This window comes from Procambarus clarkii, chromosome 39, assembly GCF_040958095.1.
Source record: "Procambarus clarkii isolate CNS0578487 chromosome 39, FALCON_Pclarkii_2.0, whole genome shotgun sequence".
NCBI lineage: Eukaryota > Metazoa > Arthropoda > Malacostraca > Decapoda > Cambaridae > Procambarus > Procambarus clarkii.
Window position 1 is genome coordinate 31,973,722 of NC_091188.1, and position 24,919 is coordinate 31,998,640.

At 47.0% G+C, this 24,919-nt stretch overlaps 1 protein-coding gene across 1 annotated transcript; it reads left to right on the forward strand.

The window, feature by feature from the left end:
• Positions 1 to 18,483: 18,483 nt before the first annotated feature.
• LOC138372670 (uncharacterized) lies at positions 18,484 to 23,955 on the forward strand. The gene is made up of 2 exons (XM_069338172.1): positions 18,484 to 18,948; positions 23,794 to 23,955. The coding sequence occupies exons 1-2, from the start codon at positions 18,484 to 18,486 to the stop codon at positions 23,953 to 23,955; spliced, it is 627 nt and encodes a 208-aa protein (XP_069194273.1).
• The last annotated feature ends 964 nt before the right edge of the window (positions 23,956 to 24,919 follow it).

A 24,919-nucleotide genomic window follows, 5' to 3' on the forward strand; every position in this document is an offset into this window, starting at 1 on the left:
TACTGCTCTATTCTTGCTTTCCTTATTGTACCTTGACTCCATTGCATCCACATGCAAGCTGATATTGATCCTGAATAAAATCTACTATCTCAAATTTTCAATAACCAACACACTGATCATCACCACACTGCATGTATTACACAGCACACCAGGCAAAAAACAAACTCCGAAATAACACTTGCTTATCAGTCTTCAACCAAAATGTCAGATCACTTAGTAAACATTTTGATGATATAAATGCACTACTCTCAGCGCTGGGTACTAAACAATCGTTCATTATTTTAACAGAAACCTGGCTAAGTAAAGACCATACCCAACTTTTCAACTGAGCTGGTTATAGAGCCATTCATAACTGTAGGCTTAACAAAAAAGGAGGTGGCACAGCTATATACTACCAAGATACCTTCACCTGCAACAGTGTCATTAGTGATAGAGATGACTACTGTGAATTTACTTTTGCTCAATTTTCAATTAAATCCCTTAAATCCTCCTTGACTATTGGAGCCATTTATAGATTTCCCAATACTTACATAGCTGCATTCACAGATAACTTGAGGAATCTTATCATAAACAACAACCTCAACAAAAGTCACATAGTTCTGGGGGGTGACTTCAATATTGACCTAGGGCAACAAGATAGTCCTCAAGTCAACTATTTCCTTAACGGCATGAACTCCTGTGTACTCATCCCCGCAATCACCAGACCCACCCGATTCACTCAAACACCCGCTACTACCCTGGATCACTTATGGACCAACATAACAGCTCCCCTCACATCTGGTATATTCACTGACAGAACAACTGACCACTATCCTACCTTCCTTGTAGCAAACATGTCCATATCACCACCAGTTAACACGAAAATTACCTTTAAGTTACACAGTGAAGCACCAATAGGCAATCTCACAAATGCTCTCCTCATTATAAACTGGGAATCTGAATTTGATAATACACAGGACATAAATTCCTTAACTAGCCTCTTCCTTTCCAAAATCCTAAGCCTTTACAATACTTACTGTCCTCTCCTCACCAAGCAAGTAACTGTCAAAAGGTTAAATAATCCCTGGCTCACTAATGGCATACTCAATGCAATCGACAGGAAACATGAATATGACAAAAACTTAGGATTGGCCTAATTGCAAAGGAAGTAGTTAAGAGGTACTCGTCAGTGCTTACCCAGTATAATAAGAGCAAAGCGTTTCTAGTATGAGAATAGATTCTAAGAAGCTAAAGGCAACATGACAAGCACATGGAGAGCCATCTCTAACATTCTAGGAGCTAAACAACATTCACATAACAAGATAATAGTCTCCAAGGATGGTTATACACCTACAACAGACCTTGAAACAGCAACTGAATTTAATACACTTTACTACTCTCCACGAACTGGACCAAAACTTGTTCCAAGTGGAATCACAGTTTCGGGCGATCGAGCGGCAACACGGAAAAGTGTATACTCTTTTTCACTGTGCTGCCCTTAATTTTCAATGTACATATTTCATTTTTATAACAATGTGTTCGCAATAGAATGTTCTAGAAGAACATATGTATAAATGCCACCAAACCGTGATTTAAACCATTACTAATAAAGAAACTACGTGAATCACTATCTGTGAGCTCCAAACAGCGATGAGATGTTTCCTTTCTTTTCAGGGTTGTCAACTCCACACTTGTCCTACAGCGTTAAATCTGGTATTTTTGAGACCGCAATAAAATTCCCTACACGGACATATGCATATAAATGTAGAACCTTGATCGCGGCTCACCCGCCGGAGTGTGGGAATTGGGCGAAGTGTTACCCGTTACTGCACATCAGCGATCTACAATAGTTTTACCACGAAGATACAAGACAATGCCGTTCTCTAAAATAGCCTATGTGGCTATTAGAAATACGTAAATTTTATGGCAAACATGTTTATACTATACCTAGTCGATCAGATAAGAATTGAATTTTATAGAAATATTTGTTCGTCGGACATAAAAATATGTCTCCTGGGCAATTAATAGCTTCTTCTCATCGATTGGTGCTAACCTTGCCCGAAAAATCCCACAGACCCAGACACATGTTACCACATATCTTTCAGGTAGCTTTCCAAACTCTCTTCTCCTCTCACCGATCAGCCCTACAGAGGTAGTGTCCATCATTCACCCACTAAAATCCAAAGCTGGGAACATTAGTAAAATTCAATCCATGGTATACAAGAGTGCCTCCCATGCCCTTACACGTCCCTTAGCCTTGCTGTTCAATAAATCTCTAGAATGTCATACCGTCCCTGACATCCTTAAAAAAACAAAAGTAACGCCAGTTCATAATGGAGGTAACACGGCAGACATAAATAATTACAGACCCATATAAAATCTACCTTTATTATCAAAAATATTTGAAAAAATTATTTACAAACAGCTCTACTCCGATCTCGTAAAATTCAATATACTAAGACATGTCATTTTGGCTTCCACTCCCAAAAGAGTACCAATGATGCGATTGTTAGTCTGCTGGACTTAATCTACTCAGCCCTTGACAAAAGTGAGTTTCCGATTGGACTCTTCATTGACCTGAGAGAGGCCTTTGATACTGTTAACCATAACTACCTCTTAAATTCCAACATTATGGAATCAGTGACCTTGCCCTGAACTATTACCGATCCTATCTTAGTGACAGACACCAATATGTGGCCATCAATGACGTAACCTCTCCTACTCTACCACTAACCATAGGGGTGCCAAAGGGTAGCATCTTAGGACCTCTCCTATTTCTTAAATACATCAATGATCTGCGTAATGTCTCTAACATGCTTAAACCAATTATGTTTGCTGATGATACTACTCTCATCTACTCTGACCCCAACCCATTCATATTAAATAATTTTGTAAACAATGAACTAAAAAAAGTCAACTTATGGATGTTATCCAACAAACTTACACTAAACATAGAAAAGACCTACTTCAGCTTTTTTGGAAGCAAATCAACAAATGCAATTCAGTTTCAGATAGATAATGTAAACATTAGCAATAAAAATGATGGAAAGTTTCTTGGCCTTTACTTAGACAAGAGACTCAACCTCAGCACAATATTACGTGCCCTATTCTGTTTTCCTCTCACTCTATTATGCACTTATCAATCCCTATCTTACTTATGGTATCTGTGCTTGGGGTTCAACCTCTGCAAACTACCTCAAGCCCATCAACACCCAGCAGAAATCTGCTATCAGGATAATAACAAAGTCTGCTTTCAGACAACACACAGCTCTCCTGTTTAAATCCCTAAACATGCTAAACATAAATTCACTCCAAACATTCTCTTGTGCTAATTACATTTTTAAAACCCATATTTTAAGTGCAAACCCTGTTCAGAAACTCATCCAGGACAGATGTAATAGAACACATAATCAACACACCAGACATAAATATCTCTTTGATATCCTGTTACGACCCCTGGGTTCCTTAGTTGGAAACCAGAGGTCAAATTGAGCTCTAAATAATTAATTTACATTAATTGATAGGAGCGTTGATGCGCTTTTGTTCCTATCTTCCTTGCCAGACGTAAGACGAATCTTGTTCCTCACAGAGCATTCAGACTCTGAGCTTGTTATTTTATTTTACTTTATTATTTTACTGCTAGGTAACAGGGGCATAGGGTGAAAGAAACTCTGCCCATTGTTTCTCGCCGGCGCCCGGGATCGAACCCGGGATCACAGGATCACAAGTCCAGCGTGCTGTCCGCTCGGCCGACCGGCGGAACGTGCCTGCAGGCCCTCGACGGAGGGTGTCCAATGCGCTGCTGGGTAATTATATTTTTATCATTTAAATTCAAAACTCCCGTGGCTACATGGGGTTCACATCAGCTTCCTCAGGAGTCTTGTATACAGACGCCATCTTTAAAAAAAATCATGGGCCACATTCCCGGGTGTGAGAGCCTCAGTACTGAGTGAGCAACCAAGGCTGGCAAACGCAGTATGAGCGCACAGCACTGTTGTTCAGCTTGTGACTACAGCACCACCTAATAATGTAAAAATATATATATAACGTGTATTATATAGCCATGATAGTAATGCAGAAGAGCCTGAGTGTGATAATGACTGTGTACAATGTTCAAATATCACTGATTTAATGCTGTTCACGATGTTCACAGTGCTAGCCACAGCACCACTGTATTATTTCGTCCATCTAGGAATCCTCAAACAACTTCTTAGGTTCCTTTACAGAATAAACTTGTGGTCAATTATTCATTTACAGGAATTATGACCAGGATTGTGATAATAGCAGGATTGTGGTGATAAATTAGCGAGGAGGGAGGAAATCGAGGTAGCCTCACTGTGTGTGTGGCAGCCACTCTTGTTTTGCTCACCATACTAACTTAGTGATTCATTATGGTGAACACATATGTACATTAGTATATACAATGTGAGTATTGTGACGGTGTTCCCCCCCTTATATTTCTCCCACGCCTGCAGTAAGAGTCATGTCCACTTTACCCAAGCGTTCTCTACGTCGCAGGCATCAATTTGATATATGTGGGAGAGTGGAGTGTGCTCGGAGTGCCGAGAAATTTGTGAAACAATAATATTTTGGCCTGTGGTTTAGGCCCTTTAGGAAGCCAAGATGGCGCTGGCTCTCCTGTTTCCCCGCCAAAACGGTGTGACGTCAGTGACACCGGATTGGTCACCGACAGCAATGTGGCACCGGGAGCCAATGAAAACCTCCCGTGGCGAAAGTGACGTCACGAAGGAAGGGGGTCCGGGCAGCGCGCCGCGTTGGCGCCAGCAGTCAGACACGACACGTCAAGGAGGTTGGACGTGCGACGATTGGTCCTGTCAGTTTGACAGTTGTTTCCCGCTCCCGTGGATTTACGCGTCACCTGAAGTCTGCCAGTACTCTGTGAGGTCTTCCCTAGTTCATGTGTTGAACCAGAGAGGGAATCGACGGTTATCGAGCAACAAGTGCTCCAGGACAGGTACTGTGCAAGAAGAAGTGAAGTCTGTGCAGTGACGTAGGCGACGTCTGAGGCAGTTCACCCATTCGTGACGGCGTAGTGGCTGACCAGAGCCACTGGGTAGCAGAGGAAGAAGAGGACTAGTCGGGAATCCGGACGACTGCAGCCGAGACGTAGGCGGCAGCCGTAGCTGGGAGAAGTCGACGGCCAGGAGACCGACTCCATCCTTACAAGAAGTCGAGGAGGAGCACGGACCTGCAGGGAAGAAGGCACGGAGACGACGCGCTAAACGGTGGGACGGCGAGTGGTTCCTGGAGGACACGACAACGTGTGTGTGGGGGCGTTCCCGACACCAGGACCAGGAGCTACAACTCAACTCTCATCGGAGGATAGGTGGAAGTAGGTGGTTCTAGTTTCCCTCCCCATTCCCCTTTAGTCAGCTATATTATTCGGCTATATTATTTAGCCTGAGGATTTTGTATGTCGTGAGCAAGTCTCACCTATGTCACAGTAAGGCACCAGTGTGCAGAACAGTACTATCAAGAGTATTCACGATACTTATATATATTATTATTGGTGTGTACAGGCACCCGGAATAATTGATGAATTTACTGTGTTTTGTATATCTTGCTTGAGACTTTAATGTGAACATATAGTGAGAAATTATATATAATATTATGCCAGTATTTGGAAGTTAGGCTATGTGCCTAGTAACTATTTATTTACCATTTATTGATGTCTGATTTATCTATATTATATATGTCTATGTTCGTGCATTAAATAACCATTTGTGAGTGCAGTGATTTATTGTGTTGTCGCCCACGAAAGGAAATACCAAGAACACCAGTGTTAAACATTCCATAAGTTACCATTAAAATGAAGGGCAGTGTGTAAAACCATTATAGTGAATTATTGTCGCATTTATTATAGAAACGATTGTTTGAGCCCAAGTACAGTGTAGCGAAGTAATACGTGCTATTGTTGCCAATATCGAGTGTGCGAACTTCTAGTGATCTGTGAGAACTTAAAGAAACAGCGCGCGTGCCGCTAGAGAAACAAGCAATAAACTTTCGCGCGGAAAGGGGGGCGCTCAGCTGATTGTGACATTGACGAGAGGGGGAGTGTTGCCACTGTAGTGAGTGCATAATATTCGTGGGAACAAACGACTCCCGCCAGGATCAGCTGATTTATTTATTGATATGACCTTGTGACATCTTTTATGAATTTTTAGTAAAATACAAAATACTTTTGCGTTTATATCATCCCCTCCATTTATCTTGTGGCTATATTATCCTGGAAAGCAAAGAGTGATAAAAGTAAGTACCTGCCTGAGAGCCTGATCTATTGAGTGTGACTTTGCCAAGGTTACCATAATTCAACCAGTCCACTGACGTGTTACTGGACACCGAAAACACCAGTTGGCGAATTTGTGGTTAATAGTAAAGCCCTATTGTTGGGGCGGGCACATAACAGTTAAGTGAACGAGTTGTGTTCCCACTCCTTCTCAATCAGAGGCCGGTTGGGATTGACTGGGATACTCTCCTGGCGTGCAGTGGCGCCGTGAGGATAGAGTGAAGATCCGCAGGGCTACGGTGAGTGACCTTGAGGTACTGTTGCTCACCCAGAGTAAGAGTAAGATAAGAGGTAAACCCCAACATTGGCGACCTTGCCAGGATAGGTACTGATAACGGTTGCTCACCGAGTAGTAGAGTAAAACCCCAACATTGGCGACCTCGCCAGGATCTCGATCGAAATAAAAGTTGCAGTGGTGGTACTTGGCAGTGGTATTAGATATCAGGTGCAGGTTTTCACTCGTAGCACAAGATGGAGGATGATAAAGTAACAAGGTTTATTGACACTCGAGATGAACAGGTGCTGGAGGAGTGCACCAAGGCACAGTTACAGGCAATAGCGGATCATTTTGGAATAAAGCTGAGATCTGCCAGAGTTGGTGAAAGAAGACTAGAGATAATGGCACAGCTCAGGGCACGAGACGAAGCTTTAGGGGAGGAACGGCCACAGACACCTGCCAGTGTGGGAGAACACCTGAGCATTGGTGGAAGCAGCAGGGGATCCAGCGGCAGCAAGCACAGCGTTAAGCTGGAAATAATGAAGTTGCAGCTGGAAGCACAGTTGAAGCGTGAAGAGCGAGAAGCAGAAGCACAGCTGAGGCGTGAGGAGCGAAAAGCACAGCTGAGGCGTGAGGAGCGAGAAGCACAGCTGAAGCGTGAAGAGCGAGAAGCACAGCTGAAGCGTGAGGAGCGAGAAGCACAACTGAAGCGTGAGGAGCGAGAAGCACAGCTACGCAGGGAAGAACAAGAGCGAAAAGCTCAGCTACGCAGGGAAGAACACGAGCGAGAAGCTAGGATGAGACAACAGGAAATAGAAGCCAACAAAGAGGTGGAGCTGAAGCGAGCTGAACTAGGACTAGGTGCACCTGTTCTGCCGCAACAGGAAGACCGACGAGTGAGGGAACGAGATCTACCGGTTTTTGTGCCAAATGAAGCCGAAAGTTTCTTCGACCACTTTGAAAGGGTTGCAGCTTTGAAGAGGTGGCCGAGGGCGGAGTGGGTGGAGCTGGTTCAAGGGAGGCTCACAGGTGAAGCTCGTGAAGCCTACACTATGCTCGACTTCCAAGAATGCACCAACTACGATGCGGTAAAACGAGCTGTGCTCCATTCCTTCAAGCTCACGCCGGAATGTTACATGAAGAGGTTCAGGGAATGTACCCGTTCACCAGGAAAGTCTTATGTGGAGACGGCGAGGGACATGGAGAGAAAGTTCCTTAAGTGGCTGGACTCTGAAGGAGCGAGGTCGGTTGAAGAGGTCAAGGAGCTAATGGTCATGGAAAAGTTTATGTCCGTGCTCTCTCCTGAGATCAGGGTGAGAGTGAAGGAGGCGGACATAAAGGACCTGAGGGCCGCAGCCGACAGAGCCGACATGCTAGAAGAAGCATTACGTCCACGCCGAGAGGGACAGCACCGATCACCCGTATACTCCGGTAACAGTGGGAATTATAGGAGGACGGATAGATGGAGGACGGGGGCGAGTTTCCCCAAGTCCCACCTCTCGAGTTGGGACAATCGAGGATCAAAAGGTGCTGCAGAGCCGATGAAGAAGAACCAAGCTGAGAGGTCGGGAGCTGTTGCTGCAACAAAGGAGGCGACAAATGGTGCGAGAAAGACACAGGGAGCGACGGCCTCTGGAGGCAGTGCTAAGGCGAGCGGTGGCGGATGGTCTCCGACGAGGGTCTGCTGCTACAACTGCGGAATAATCGGACACGTCGCGCGGGAATGCAGACGCCCTAAGCAGCGGGGGCACGTTGCTTTAGTGAGGTTCGAGGACCAGAGGGCCGAGAGAGTGCGGGATGAACCCGTGCTGAGTGGGGAGAAGAAAGTTCACCCATTCGTGTGTCAGGAAACCGTAAGGATGGGGGACGCAGACCCCATCCCAGTGAAAATATTAAGAGACACTGGGGCCGATTTTACCCTGGTGAGTGAAACCCTGTTCCCCAAGGGTTACGAGAGTACCAGTGTGGGGGTGGCAAGTGTGACCACTGTGGGAGGCCCAGTGAGGATGCCCCTACACCAGGTAACGTTGAATTCCGATTATGGCTGCCAGACCCTTGTGGTGGGGGTCTGTACATCAATGCCCAAGATGGAGGCACAGGTCATCTTGGGAAACGACGCATGTGGAGGATATGTCCTTCCGAATCTCGTGAAAGGCGAAGAGTGCCTAGAACAATACAAGGAGACAGGGCGGAGAATTAGACGCCTGTGGGGACGAGAAGGGAATCGCCCCGGTGGCGTTCCCAGTTTGTGCTGTGATGCCGAGACAGCGCGAAGAACAAGGAGGTTGTGGATCGCGATTGTGGTTGTGGTTGTGATGGGGCTGAGGAGACGTCCGACAGCCTGGGGATCGATCACCTCTTCGTAGGACCCGGAGAGCGAGCGGAGGGCGAAGACAGCCCGAATGGTGAGTTGCAGATGACCCTCACCAGTTCTCTAGGGGTAGACCGCACTCGTCTTGGAGAGTTGCAGCGGATGGAGTTCCCCGAATTGATTAGTGAGGCCAAAGGAGGACGTGTTGGTCCTGAGAAGGCTACCCATTTTTACATTCAAGACGGCATGCCGATGAGACAGTGGAGACCTGTGAGGATGGAGGCCGGAGAAGAGTCTCTAAGTACGAGGCACCAGGTAGTGTTGCCGGCCCAGTGCAGAGCGGTCGTGTTGGACCTATTGCACTCCGTGGACTCTGCAGGTCACCTGGGGGTGACCAAGACGCTGCGAAGGATCAGGGATTATTTCTACTGGCCAGGTATGGACGCCGAGGTGAGGCGCTATTGCAAGACGTGCTTACCGTGCCAGAGGGCCGGGAAGAGCCAATCCGCGATACCGAAGGCCCCATTGATCCCTGTTCCAGCGTTTGGGCCTGCATTCGAGCGTCTGTTAGTTGACGGGGTGGGTCCTTTGCCAAGGACGAAGCGAGGGAATACCTACCTAATGACGATAATGTGTGCGTCCACCAGATTTCCAGAAGCCGTCCCGATGCGACGTTTGACGTCGAAAGGAGTAGCCGGCCAACTACAACGATTTTTCTCTTGGGTGGGGATGCCCAGAGAGATTCAGACAGACTGCGGAAGTATATTTCAGTCTAAATGGTTCCGACAGACGGTGACAGGCTGGGGAGTGACTCAGATTCGATCGTCGCCCTACCGACCGCAGTCGCAGGGGGCGATTGAAAGATTTCATTCCACCTTGAAGACCGTGCTGAGAGTGTTCTGCGCAGAGCAGGGGGCTGAGTGGGATGAAGCTGTATACCCCGCGTTGTTTGCCATACGTAACGCGGTGGTAGAATCATTAGGATTCTCGCCATTCCAGCTAGTGTATGGACACGAGGTGCGAAGTCCTCTGTCCATGCTGAGGGAACAATGGACACCAGGAGCGACCGTGGGAACGGTGAATGAATATGTCCAGAAGTTCAAAGAACGTCTCACTCTTGCGAAGGAACTAGCTGGGAAACACCTGAAGGAGGCGCAGCGTAAGATGTCGGAGTGGTACGACAAGAGAGCTACGCAGAGGGATTTCCAGGTCGGGTCCCAAGTGATGGTTTTGCTGCCAGGTAAAGGTAGGGTGACCGAGTCGCGGTTCGAGGGACCATACCAGGTGCTACGGCGGTTGGGTCCTGTGTCGTACGAAATTGGGAAGTCGGATAGACCCCGCAAGAAGCAGGTGTGTCACGTGGACCGCCTGAAACCTTTCTTCACTGTGGAAGGAGGAGCCGCCAGGCAGGACGGAACGGTGAACCGAGAACCCCAGCAGAAGACGGTTCTGTGCGTACAGGTGGACCAAGAACTCCCGGAGGAGGAAAGAAAGTGGTCCAGGGCGGATGGCACCTGTCTCACCAACACTGAAAGTCTGGCGAAGATCAAGGACAAGCTACTACATCTGGAAGGGCAACAGAGAGCGGACCTGACGAACCTACTGAGAGAGAATGCCTCCCTCTTTACCGACGTGCCCCGACGACACAGGAGTGTAACGCACGAGGTAGAGGTGAGGGACGTCAGGCCCGTCAAGCAGAGCGCATATAGGGTGAGCCCGGAGAAGCGAGAGCTGATGAGAAAAGAGGTGGAGTATCTCCTTGAGAACGACCTTGCGGAGCCCAGTAAGAGTGAGTGGAGTTCCCCATGCTTGATGGTGATGAAAAGCGACGGAACCTACCGCTTTTGTACAGATTACAGGAGGGTGAACTCCATCACAGTGGCAGATTCTCACCCCATGCCAAGAGTGAGCGATTGCATTGACCAGGTGGGCAGTGAACGGTACGTATCCAAGGTCGATCTACTCAAGGGGTACTACCAGATCTCTTTGACTCCTGAGGCCAGGAAGATATCAGCTTTCGCGACTCCTGACGGGCTGTACCAGTACAAGGTGTTGCCCTTTGGTATGAAAAACAGCGGCAGCTGCTTCCAGCGTATGATGAATGAATTGTTAAGGGGTGCCGCAGGCTGCACGGTTTACATCGATGACATCGTCGTGTACGCCGACGATTGGAAGACGCATCTGGAGAGATTTAGAGAATTGTTCAGAAGGCTAGAGGAGGCTAACTTGACTGTAAATTTGGCCAAGAGTGAGTTTGGGAAGGCTCACTTAGAGTACCTTGGTTTTGTCATTGGCCAAGGTGAAGTCACTCCTGTTGATCACAAAGTATCAGCCATTAAGGAATACCCCGTGCCCAGAACGCGCAAGGAGTTGCTAAGGTACCTCGGGATGATAGGGTACTATCGTGGGTTCTGCAGGAATTTCTCCACGATAGCGCATCCCCTAACCGAGCTACTCTCCAAGAATGTACGATGGAGATGGGGAGAGGCCTGCCAAGAGTCTTTTGAAAAGACCAAGAAATTGTTGACGGAGGCCCCGGTATTAATATCTCCAGATTTTTCAGCCGGATTCATCCTATACGTAGACGCCAGCGACGTTGGAATAGGGGCCATGTTGGCTCAAGAAAGGAGTGAAGTACATAGGCCAGTAGCGTTCTACTCGAAGAAGTTTGTAAAATACCAGCAGGCCTATAGCACCGTTGAGAAGGAGGCATTGGCGCTAGTTATGGCCCTGAAGCACTTTGATGTGTACGTGGGAGGAGGGGCGAGACCTGTTCTGGTATTCACAGATCACAACCCTCTCACCTTTTTATACAAAATGAAGAACTCCAACCAACGCCTGACGAGGTGGGCGTTGTTACTGCAAGAGTACCGGCTGGAAATCAAGCACATCAAGGGGAAGGACAACGTAGTAGCAGATGCCCTATCCCGTATACACTAACCAGACATGACTCTTATTTTAAGGGGAGGGGTATGTGACGGTGTTCCCCCCCTTATATTTCTCCCACGCCTGCAGTAAGAGTCATGTCCACTTTACCCAAGCGTTCTCTACGTCGCAGGCATCAATTTGATATATGTGGGAGAGTGGAGTGTGCTCGGAGTGCCGAGAAATTTGTGAAACAATAATATTTTGGCCTGTGGTTTAGGCCCTTTAGGAAGCCAAGATGGCGCTGGCTCTCCTGTTTCCCCGCCAAAACGGTGTGACGTCAGTGACACCGGATTGGTCACCGACAGCAATGTGGCACCGGGAGCCAATGAAAACCTCCCGTGGCGAAAGTGACGTCACGAAGGAAGGGGGTCCGGGCAGCGCGCCGCGTTGGCGCCAGCAGTCAGACACGACACGTCAAGGAGGTTGGACGTGCGACGATTGGTCCTGTCAGTTTGACAGTTGTTTCCCGCTCCCGTGGATTTACGCGTCACCTGAAGTCTGCCAGTACTCTGTGAGGTCTTCCCTAGTTCATGTGTTGAACCAGAGAGGGAATCGACGGTTATCGAGCAACAAGTGCTCCAGGACAGGTACTGTGCAAGAAGAAGTGAAGTCTGTGCAGTGACGTAGGCGACGTCTGAGGCAGTTCACCCATTCGTGATGGCGTAGTGGCTGACCAGAGCCACTGGGTAGCAGAAGAAGAAGAGGACTAGTCGGGAATCCGGACGACTGCAGCCGAGACGTAGGCGGCAGCCGTAGCTGGGAGAAGTCGACGGCCAGGAGACCGACTCCAACCCTACAAGAAGTCGAGGAGGAGCACGGACCTGCAGGGAAGAAGGCACGGAGACGACGCGCTAAACGGTGGGACGGCGAGTGGTTCCTGGAGGACACGACAACGTGTGTGTGGGGGCGTTCCCGACACCAGGACCAGGAGCTACAACTCAACTCTCATCGGAGGATAGGTGGAAGTAGGTGGTTCTAGTTTCCCTCCCCATTCCCCTTTAGTCAGCTATATTATTCGGCTATATTATTTAGCCTGAGGATTTTGTATGTCGTGAGCAAGTCTCACCTATGTCACAGTAAGGCACCAGTGTGCAGAACAGTACTATCAAGAGTATTCACGATACTTATATATATTATTATTGGTGTGTGTACAGGCACCCGGAATAATTGATGAATTTACTGTGTTTTGTATATCTTGCTTGAGACTTTAATGTGAACATATAGTGAGAAATTATATATAATATTATGCCAGTATTTGGAAATTAGGCTATGTGCCCAGTAACTATTTATTTACCATTTATTGATGTCTGATTTATCTATATTATATATGTCTATGTTCGTGCATTAAATAACCATTTGTGAGTGCAGTGATATATTGTGTTGTCGCCCACGAAAGGAAATACCAAGAACACCAGTGTTAAACATTCCATAAGTTACCATTGAAATGAAGGGCAGTGTGTAAAACCATTATAGTGAATTATTGTCGCATTTATTATAGAAACGATTGTTTGAGCCCAAGTACAGTGTAGCGAAGTAATACGTGCTATTGTTGCCAATATCGAGTGTGCGAACTTCTAGTGATCTGTGAGAACTTAAAGAAACAGCGCGCGTGCCGCTAGAGAAACAAGCAATAAACTTTCGCGCGGAAAGGGGGGCGCTCAGCTGATTGTGACATTGACGAGAGGGGAAGTGTTGCCACCGTAGTGAGTGCATAATATTCGTGCGAACAAACGACTCCCGCCAGGATCAGCTGATTTATTTATTGATATGACCTTGTGACATCTTTTATGAATTTTAAGTAAAATACAAAATACTTTTGTGTTTATATCATTCCCTCCATTTATCTTGTGGCTATATTATACTGGAAAGCAAAGAGTGATAAAAGTAAGTACCTGCCTGAGAGCCTGATCTATTGAGTGTGACCTTGCCAAGGTTACCACAATTCAACCAGTCCACTGACGTGTTACTGGACACCGAAAACACCAGTTGGCGACTTTGTGGTTAATAGTAAAGCCCTATTGTTGGGGCGGGCACATAACAGTTAAGTGAACGAGTTGTGTTCCCACTCCTTCTCAATCAGAGGCCGGTTGGGATTGACTGGGATACTCTCCTGGCGTGCAGTGGCGCCGTGAGGATAGAGTGAAGACCCGCAGGGCTACGGTGAGTGACCTTGAGGTACTGTAGCTCACCCAGAGTAAGAGTAAGATAAGAGGTAAACCCCAACATTGGCGACCTTGCCTGGATAGGCACTGATAACGGTTGCTCACCGAGTAGTAGAGTAAAACCGCAACAGTATATAGTGTAATAACAGCCACAGGAGTATGTTGGGAGGAGCTATTTTGGTGAGGGAGGTGACGTCGTAATCGTAGCGTCGTCTGCTGTCAGCTGTGTGAATTCTCATGCAGTGTAGGGTGGCCACCGTACTGTTTGGACACAATACCGGCTTACATGCATAGTTCTGGTGAATAAAACATGCAGATAGGCATACATAATATGTGCAAATAGTGTAATAAAAACAATAACAGTACGTTGGGAGGAGCAATGTTGGCGAGTAAGATACTGGAGGAGTGAGAGAGGACTAGCTGGATGTGGCAGCTCACACTCGCGAAGTTCTGAGTGTGTTTATTATGTGTGTATACTGTATAGTGTGTGATACTGTACAGTGTATAAATAGATTGTATATATACATAAATTAGCATGATACAGTGGAGATATGTGCCGGATATGTGTACACATGTGTCATGCACATAACACAGTGTCTTCGGACAGTATGGATGTTCTACTACCATAATATAGTGTACGTGTTCATTATACATAGGATTGACACGTTATCTTGAGATGATTTCGGGGCTTTAGTGTCCCCGCGGCCCGGTCCTCGACCAGGCCTCCACCCCCAGGAAGCAGCCCGTGACAGCTGACTAACACCCAGGTACCTATTTTACTGCTAGGTAACAGGGGCATAGGGTGAAAGAAATTCTCCCCAATGCTTCTCGCCGGCGCCTGGGATCGAACCCAGGACCACAGGATCACAAGTCCAGCATGCTGGTCGCTCGGCCGACTGGCTCCCTAGCTCGGCCGACCGGCTCCCTAACGTAAAAACAAATAAAATGTATTTGAAACTGTGCGCAAAAAATGAACAAAAATATATTCGTGGCAACTCGCGCATCTTGAGCTGTTCGCCCTACTGGCCCCGGGAGCGTAAGCCATGGGCGACCAGGGAATGATGACGTCACGCACGAACTTACGGACCCCATAGCATCCAAACTAAGTACAATTTCGTCCTTTTGTTACCATATCCATACTCAGGGAAGGGTGTTTGATACTTTCAAAACAAAAAAAAATTTTTTCCAGAGAATTTATTTCCTGCACACTGAGAGGGGGGGGGGGGATGCCATATATGGAAGCCGAGGAGCTCAGTGGTTAAGTATTAACAGGTTTTAAGTAAGCGCCAAGTATTGCACATTATTTTATCTATTAATATTATAAACTAATGATAACCTAATTAAATAATAATTTCATATCATTCACATCGGAGTCAGAGGATCCAGTGGTAGTGGCAGCGGCTCTCCAATCCACGTTCCAAACACGAATGTGTCGATGGGTAGACTCGACCACAGCCGCCGGAACCCCTTCTAACAGAACGACTGAGCGCTCTAGAAAGTGGAAAGCAAAACTGTATAGCATGGTTGACGGTGCCGGCCTTGCGTCCTCTTGTGAGGTTCCATCTTGCCACAAGTGGGTTACATCCAGTATCCATCTACTAAGCGGAGGAGATTTTGTTCATGCCATCCAGATTAGGGCACACACTGTAGCCACGCCGTCTAGTGCAGCTAGGGGTAGACCCGAGGCTTCTGGTCTCTGCAATGCTTGCCAGAAACCAGGGACCCTGGGCCACATATCCCAGGCATGCCACAAGACACATGGGGCTCGGGTGAAACGTCATGACGATATCATCCAGTTCGTAGCCGGCCGCCTGCGCAAAGAGGTTTTGAGGTGAAACGTGAAGACCGTATACCGGATGGAGGGACCTTTTGTAAGCCTGACATCATAGCTTGCAAAGGTGATGAGGCCTTCATATTAGACACCCAGGTCTCTGCTGATAATTTCCCACTCTCCCGTCCACATCAAAGTGCGACAAGTACGGCACCCCAGAGATCCTTCTAAAGGTCAAGGAATATACCGGGAAGCACACAGATTCCACCTCTTCAATAACCCTTAATTGGAGAGCAGGATGGTGCAAGAAGAGTGCGTGTGGTCTACAGGATATGGGACTCACCAAGAGCGACCTTGAGATTTGCTCTGTGAAAGCCCTGACCTGGACATATTCCATCTACAGAATATGGTCCAAAACCACATCTAAGGACAGACCACCTTAGTCCCAGGATCACCATGCACAGGTTATATAAGGGTTAATATAGTCTTGCTTAAGTGAACCGCAGCCAGGATAGCTGGTAGCCAACTATCTGAGCAGAGTCGTCATCTGGAGTACCACTTCTCCAAATGGTGTCTCACAAGAGGGTGGATGACCTGGCCGGAGCCCACAAGTGGGTAAGGTGGTGGCTGGAGGGACCTCCATGGGCATACATGATATCTCTCCCGCTTCGGAGCCTTGTTAGGAGCTTCCACTATGAATAGTTTTTTCCACGTATGCCGATGTCAAGTCACCAATCCTGCCGCTTAGGCAGCTTGTTGTTTTGCCTTCAGCTTTAGTTCTTTTTTAATGATATACTGTGCACCTCTCCCTTTGTGTGTTGTGTCCCTTATAAGAAAACCCAAATGCAAAAGAATTTTCCATTTTGTGTGTCATTTTCATGTTATTATTTTGTGTTATTATTATCATATTAACTCTTGTGGGTTGTGATGAGATCTGCCATTTATGTGTATTTTAGTTTGTGTTTGATAGAGAATTAGGTATGCTTACGGGTGCCTTCTCGCCATGCCCTGTGGCTGGGGGGATTGGTGCCCTGAAGTTACATAAACACCCTATAACCCCCCGAAGTGGCAAGGGGACTTAAGGGACAACATAACGAATTGCTAGTTTCATATGATTGCCAGTCAAGCTAATATAATTCTGAGTTACAAGATTAGATAATTGCCAGTCAGGCTAACATAACTACCAGTCAGGCTAATATAATTGCCAGTTATATGCTAATATAATTTTAGTATATTTTGGTAGCAGTCTTTCTTGTAAACATATGTTGTTAAATATGACCGGAAAAGTAAGATTAATAATTCTAACACGAATTTTTTCAATATTTCTTACGTTTTTTTTTATATAATTGTCAATGAGGAAATTATAATTACCAGTCAGGTTAACAAAATTGCAAGTTACAGCCTAATATGATTGCAAGGTACAGGATAATTGCCAATTATAGAATAATGACATTACCAGATATAGGATAAGATAAATTACCAGTTAGCCAGTTAGGCTACCAAATACCAATCATGCTAATGCACACACAATTCACAATAGCGTGATATGTCAAACAAATCCACAAGGGCCTGTTACGGACCCGGATCCAGCGTCCGAGCACGGAGCAGTGACGACCGCGCCATCTGTGGGTCAGCTCCCGAAACCCCCTCCAAATGGACGACGACACCTGGTGAGGACGAGGTGTACTGGCTACGAGGGCCAGTTTCCAGTCCTGTTCAGCTCAAGACACAGCCGCTGCTGACCTCTGGTGAGGTGGTGCTCAGACGACAACGCCATCTATGGAGTGGATACGTCGGGCGTTTGTGTCTGAGCCTGTAAGTGAGGTGCTTTAGTGTGTCCCTGTTATTGATGACGTGTCTGCTTACAGAGTCGACCTGGGACTGCTGTAAGGGAAGTTGAGTCAGTCTACCCAAGGCAGCCGTCCCCATACCAAGTGCTTTGCTGCAGCAGCTGTGAGTCGCCTCCCGGAGGAACACTGTGGTGTTACCCTGCCAGTGAAGTGGCAGTTGAAGGATTGTCGTACCCGGGACCGACTGGTGGAGACGATTGACCACTGGGGTATTGTGGACAGGAGAGTGATCTGTGGTATCACACGAGGCTCCTGACTAGGGCGCTACCCTAGTATCGCTCGTGGAGTGGCCTGAACAGCGTTGCTGATCCGGAACCTGCCAGCAGTCTGCTGGACTTGTGGTTGACGGCCTCCACGGCGGTGCCCCCAGTGGAACTGTGTTTTGGCTGGCCTGTGGCCGGGGTAGACTCAGCTTCTCGAAGGATTCGTCGAGAGGCCACGAGAGCACCGAGAGCTTGGCACCAAAAGGATCCAGAGTCTTCAGGAGAAGACGACTGTGTAGATAATTCCCCTGTGCAGTGTTAATACCGCTCCCCCTGAGTAACCTTTTATATATTATTTATTGGTGGCGGTGTTAATTATAATATTAAGTTTTTGCCTTTCTTTCCCTTCCCCTTTTTGTTTACTTGCGTTACTGATCACATCCCTTGAAAGCCACTACTGGCTGGGGGCCGGATACCCTTCCTCTAACGACATCAGAGTAAGAACGCAGTTGCGACCCGAGAGGGCCGTAACAGGGCCGTGTAGAGGATCGGCATCCATATCCATAAATCCACAAGGGTCGACATGTTATAAGAACTGCAACCTGGAGTGCTACTGTTCTCACAAGGCTTTTCACATTATAAGTTTCTGAATCCTCGTGAGATTAGTAGCACTCCAGGTTGAAAAATACCAAGTCGTGGCACAGTTGACTAAGGCGCATCTGGGAACATCCCGTGCATAGGTTCCAATCCTCAACATGGCCCTTGCTGACAACGCAGCAGTCACCGCCCTCTCAGCCGAAGACCTCCAATGGCTCAATGGCTGTCAGGCTTTCGGACTCACAATCACCGTGAAGAAAACACATTTCATGGGACAAGGAGTGGACTCCCCACCTGACATCGGCATCTCCGGTTACAAACTAGAAGTCGTTCACGACTTTGTGTACCAGGGCTCCACAATCTCTGACTCCCTCTCTCTTGATACGGAGCTAAACAAACGCATTGGTAAGGCATCTACTACCATGTCCAGACTGACAAAGAGAGTGTGGGCCAACAATAAGCTGACTGAGCATACAAAGATCCAGGTTTACAGAGCCTGTGTCCTGAGCACTCTCCTATATAGCAGTGAGTCTTGGACACTCCACACCCATCAGGAAAGACAGCTGAATGCCTATCACATGCACTGCCTCCGTTACATCTTGGACATCACCTTGCAGGACAAGGTGACAAACAACAGCGTCCTGGGGCAACCCGTTCTCGCACTTTCGTATAGTCAATATTGACTTATTAAATACGTGAATATGTGACATACTTAACATACTAGTTTACCTTGAAAAGTTTCATAGAAAACACCGACCTTACCTAACCTTCTTAGTATGTTAAGATAAGCATCTTATTGCTTCGTAATTACAATTATTACTTAACCTATTATAGGTATAGGTTAAGTAATAATTGTAACTACGAAGCAATAAGATGCTTATCTTAACATGCTAAGAAGGTTAGGTAAGATCGGTGTTTTCTATGAAGCTTTTCAAGGCAAACTAGTATGTTTAGTATATCACATATGCACGTATTTAATAAGTCAATATTGACTGAAAGAAAGTGCGAGAACGGGTTGCCTGGGGAGAGCCAGAACCACCAGCTGGTACACAATGCTAAAGCAGAGACAAATGCACTGGTTTGGGCACTGTTACGACCTTGGAATCTTAGTTGGAAACCAGAGGTCAAATTGAGTTCCAAATAATCTTGTGAGAAGGATAGTTAATTAACAATAACGTTTATATGCAGAGCTTCTCATACCTTGGTTCCGTCTTCCTTGCCAGACGTAAGATGAATCTTGTTTCTCACAGAGCATTCAGACTCTGAGCTTGTTGATTATTAAATATAATATTGAACTAGTTATCAGCTATTCTTAGAACTGATAAAGAAACTAGTAATGAATGTCGGTGAAGACTTGTAATGTTTATGGCTGTATGATCAGCTAGGCTCCCTTCCCGGCAGCATATTTTTTTTTTTTTTTTTTTTTTTTTTTTTGAGATATATACAAGAGTTGTTACATTCTTGTACAGCCACTAGTACGCGTAGCGTTTCGGGCAAGTCCTTAATCCTATGGTCCCTGGAATACGATCCCCTGCCGCGAAGAATCGTTTTTTCATCCAAGTACACATTTTACTGTTGCGTTAAACAGAGGCTACAGTTAAGGAATTGCGCCCAGTAAATCCTCCCCGGCCAGGATACGAACCCATGACATAGCGCTCGCGGAACGCCAGGCGAGTGTCTTACCACTACACCACGGAGACTGCAGAGAGCATTTAAGAGAGCGGAGGAGGGTGTGCTCAGTCTCTCTGGTTCTGGCTGTTGTGGTGTTCACACTCTCCCTCGTGGGCTCTGTACTTTTCTTCCTTCTGTCTCTTTCCCCCTTAGCTTATCCTGATTCTCAGTTCTACAAGTTAAGTACCTTATACTGTGTTACCGTATTCTGACAAAGTGTGTAGTTAGTTCTTGTGTAGCCTAAGCTAGTGTTTATATCCCTAGGATTACTCTAGGGTGTTTTAATGAAACTCCATGTGCTCAAGTTTTACCAGGCTACCTAGAGCCTTTACTAGTGTCCTTCTCCAAGTAGTCTTTACCCTAGTTGCAATTGTAAACCTTGCATCCTGTCTATGTGGACCAAGGTGTTTAACCAGTCTCCGTGGTGTATTGACCAGTCTCCATGGTGTAGTGGTAAGACACTTGTCTGGCGTTCCGCTAGCGCTTTGTCATGGGTTCGTATCCTGGCCGGGGAGGATTTACTGGGCGTAAATCCTTAACAGTAGCCTCTGTTTCACTCAACAGTAAAATGTGTACTTGGCTGTAAGAACGATTCTTCGTGGGGGTCGTATTCCAGGGACCTGCCCAAAACCCTACACGTACTAGTGACTGTACAAGAAAGTAGCATCTCTTGTATATATCTCAAAAAAGTAAGGTAGAGTGGTAAAGTGATTTATTGTATTAATGTATATGTGGGATTATTAGAGGGTTTAATAGATAAGGAATAAGCCAGGAGTATCTTTCATCCTGTTGAGAGTGGAATAGGGGATTACCTTAGACTACAGACATTTATTCTAGTCAAACTATTATTCTTTGCTGGGAATATTCTTTCCCTGGGGGCCGGGGCCTCCTTATCCTGTCCTCCCAGTGTCCATCCGGGGTCACCCCCGGACGGACACTGTTGAGTGTGCTAGCCTGCCTGTGATGTGGCAGTACCAGGAATCGTCTTATCTGGGGGCTGGCTGGTGGAAGAGACTAGCACTGTGGTGCGGAGAGAGGAGAGTGATCTGCGGAATCACACGAGGCTCCTGCCTAGGGCTCGCAACCCTTGTATCGGTCGTGGAGTGGCCTACACAGCGGAGCTGATCGGAACCTGCCAGCTACAGGTTGGACTTGTGGTTGAAGGCCTCCACGACAGTACACCCAGTGGGACTGTGACTTGGCTGGCCTGTGGCCAGGGTAGATTCACCGAGAGAATCAGAGGATTCATCATGGGCCACGACGAAGAGAACCAGGGCTACTCATCTTGAGCACCGTGGAGCATCCTGTGTCTTCAGAGGAAGACTAATCTGCATATAATAAGTGTAGTTATAGCAACCCCGTGTGTGACTGTGATATATTTATTTATGGTGGTGGTAGCAATATATATACAAAAGCAGTGCATTTGTATCCCTTCCCCTTTAATTTACTTGTGCTACGGAACACACCCCATGAAAGCCACTACTAACTTGGGGCCGGATACCCAAACTCTAATAACATCAGAGAAGAACACAGTTGCGACCCAATAGGGCCGTATCATAATTGGCATCCCCAGCGGGATCCGACCCCTTGTCAAGTATGTTTGACAGGGGTGGTGATGTAGCGCAATCCCCTGTAAATAATTCCCCCTGTGTGTAACTATTAGGACGTTATACGTCTTGTGCAGTGCTCGGTGTAATTCAGTGCAATATTATAGAGTGCGGTGCTTGCTGTGATTAAGTGCAATATTGTGTAGTGCAGTGCCCGGTGTAATTACGTGAAGTATTGGCAAGTGCGGTATTAGGTGCGATAAAGTGCAATATCGGCAGTGCTCGGTGCGTTAAGTGCTAAAGTGACGCGGTGTGTTAAGTGCTAGTGTTCCATCTAAGTGACAATGACAGAAAAAGCGACCATCGACGATTTGGACGATGTTCAGGCCTTTCTGAACAAGGAGGACTGTCTTGCCAGATTGAAATATCTGGGGAAACAGGAGCTTGTTTTAGCGAGTGCCTATCCGGAGATAAAGATACGTGCCAGTGATTCCCGTGTGGAGATCTTTTCCAAGGTTCACAAGCATTTGAAGGCAGAGGAGAAACAGGAAAGCGAGGCGTAAATTACAAAAGAAAGTGAGGAAGTAGCTTCCACTGAAAAGGAAGATAAGGGCAGTGACATTGAAAGCGATGCAGGTGAGCTGAACATAAGCTTTCTAACTGTCAAAATGCGTGCCTTGGAAATAAATCGCGAGATAGAATGGAAGAAATTAGAAATGGAAAGAGAGAGACAAGAAAAAGAAATGGAGATGAGGCGTTTAGAATTAGAAGAAAAGGAAAAAGAAAGACAAGAAAGGAAAGAAGAGCGAGAAAGAGAAAGAGAAAGAGAAAGAGAAGAGCGAGAGAGAGAAGAGAAACGAGAGAGAGAAGAACGAGAAAGAGAAAGAGAAGAACGAGACAGGCAAGAACGACGAGACAGAGAGGAAAAAGAGACAACATGAGCTAGAAGTATTGCGATTAGGCGGTGGGAGGCCAACAACGGACACAAGTCTTTTCGATCCAGTAAGGAACATAAAAATGGTCCCGAAGTTCAATGATAAGGAAGTTTCGAAGTTTTTCGCGGCCTTCGAGAAAGTCGCAGCCTTTTTGGAATGGCCAAAGGAGAATTGGGCCATCATGATACAGTCTGTCTTGACTGGGAAGGCCCAAATCGCTTACTCCACATTGTCCCTTGATGACTCCGGCGATTATGACAAGGTGAAGAAGGTAGTGCTCATGGCTTACCAAATGGTACCTGAGGCTTACGGTCAGAAGTTTAGAAACCTGAAAAAGACCTCGGAGCACACATTCACCGAATTCGCGACCATCAAGGAACGGCTTTTCCAAGAGTGGTGTGCCTCTTGGAAGGTGGAGACCAAAGAAGACCTCGAGCAGCTCATACTGTTAGAGGACTTCAAAGACTGTCTGTCTGGAGATCTGAAGACGTACCTAGAGGAACAGCAGGTAGAGACCTTGAGTGTGGCAACCACTATGGCTGAGGAATACATCCTGACACATAGGTCTTCCACTAGGTATGTCCCGAAGAATTACCCCCGTCTGTTTGATAAGCCTCGTCAGGAAGAAGAGAGACCCGTCCCACAAAGCGCTGTGAAGACGCGCCCAAGTAGCCCTCGAAGGACCAGTCCTAACAGCCCGAAACACCATAGTCCAAGGAGGAATATGGTGTGCTGGACTTGTGGGCAGAAAGGGCATGTAGCTGCTATGTGCCGAGGCAGAACAGGTAGCGGCCCACGTAGGGAGGTGATGTTGATGAGCTGTGCGACGCCATCAGTAGGAAGCCAGTCTATGACTACTCAGGAAGAACAAAGATTGTTTGCCCCTCACACTTCAAGCAGGTATGTATCGAGTGATCATACTGGTAGATCAGTTGTAGTGCACAGAGATAGTGGAGCAGCCCAGGCCCTGATCGTGAGAAACTCGTTTCCCGAGGGAGTGAGTGTAGACGGGAGGCAAAAGGTTGTCCTGGTTGGGTTTCCTAGGACGCGGTATGTTGCCCCCTTAGTGTCGGTACATTTAGACTCGCCTTACTTCAGCGGCACCTGTGCGTTGGCAGTAGTTGATACCTTGCCTATAGCAGGGATTGACGTGATACTAGCCAACGACTTGGTGACAGATTGGAGCAACAATCATCCCAAGGTTGTGGACGAGTCAGCCGGAACAGCATGGTCAGAAGTAACAGCTGGAAATGGTAATATCCAGGTACAGGCAGACGGACTACTTTACATGTTTAATCCTTCCTCTCACCAACAGGTTGACAGTATTCTAGCAGAGTCTCCTGATTCTTCTCCCGACGAGGAACATGAGGTTAAGGAGGCAGAAGCGACTGAGCGAGAAGAGAGGCCTCGTGTACAAACACCCATGGATACCCCGAAGTCTGGAGTGAAGGCACCTGAGTACTTGCAGTATGATTGATTATAGCCGGCTATGGACATTACAAGCTCATGAAATTTATCCCTGAGTTACCCAAATGTTTCTTAGCGGTATTTTTTGTTCTTGTGTGTGTTCTCAGTAAGGACCAGTTGATGACCCGACAGAAGATGGCTCCCATGAACATCGCGAAGAGATCCCAGGGATTGGAGACGTGCACTGTGAGTGTAGCAGTCAAAGAAGGGACCTGGAAGGTGATGGTAGATACAGGAGGTATGAGAAATGACATTATGAGTGACTGTTTCCGACAGGTTGACACCCCCCGCGTGATTGCTGAGCCTAAATGCAGCATTATACGGAACGTTGGTCGACCTGACGGTGGCAGAGCGAACACCTTCTTCGATGTACGAACAGCCCTGTTGGGACTAGGTGTGGGCCTAGTAGAGGCGTATGCTGTGAGTACTGATTTAACTATCGTTGTCACTCTAAATTATCAGACCCCTGTATTCCAGGTTCCCGTCCCCCTGAAGGACTACCGGACCGGTACCAGAAATGCCGTCTGGGACCAGCCATCAAAGGTGCCACGACACAGGGAAGTGTCGATTCACCCCAGATCGTGTCTATACCGATCCTTACTTGAGGCACGTGAGATGGTTATGCCCCTGCTTGCCATCTCAGTGGAGGTGTGGGAAGTCACATCAGGCAGATCATTGCCTTACATCTTCGAGTTTCCTTTATGCAAGAGTCTCTCATTAGAACAGTTCTGCGGACAAGACATCCTCGTCACGCCAGTCCATCGTTTACGTATGTCTGTTTGGAGTGGTGCCCACACACTAATTTGCTTTGTTTCCTCTTTTATAGAAACCCAAACCAAATTCTTTTTGGTGGAGAGGTGTTACTGACCCGAATCCAGCGTCCGAGCATGGAGCAGTGACGACATCGCCTTCTGTGAGTGTGCTCCCGAAACCCCCTCTAAATGGACAGCGCCATCTAGCGAGGACGAGATATA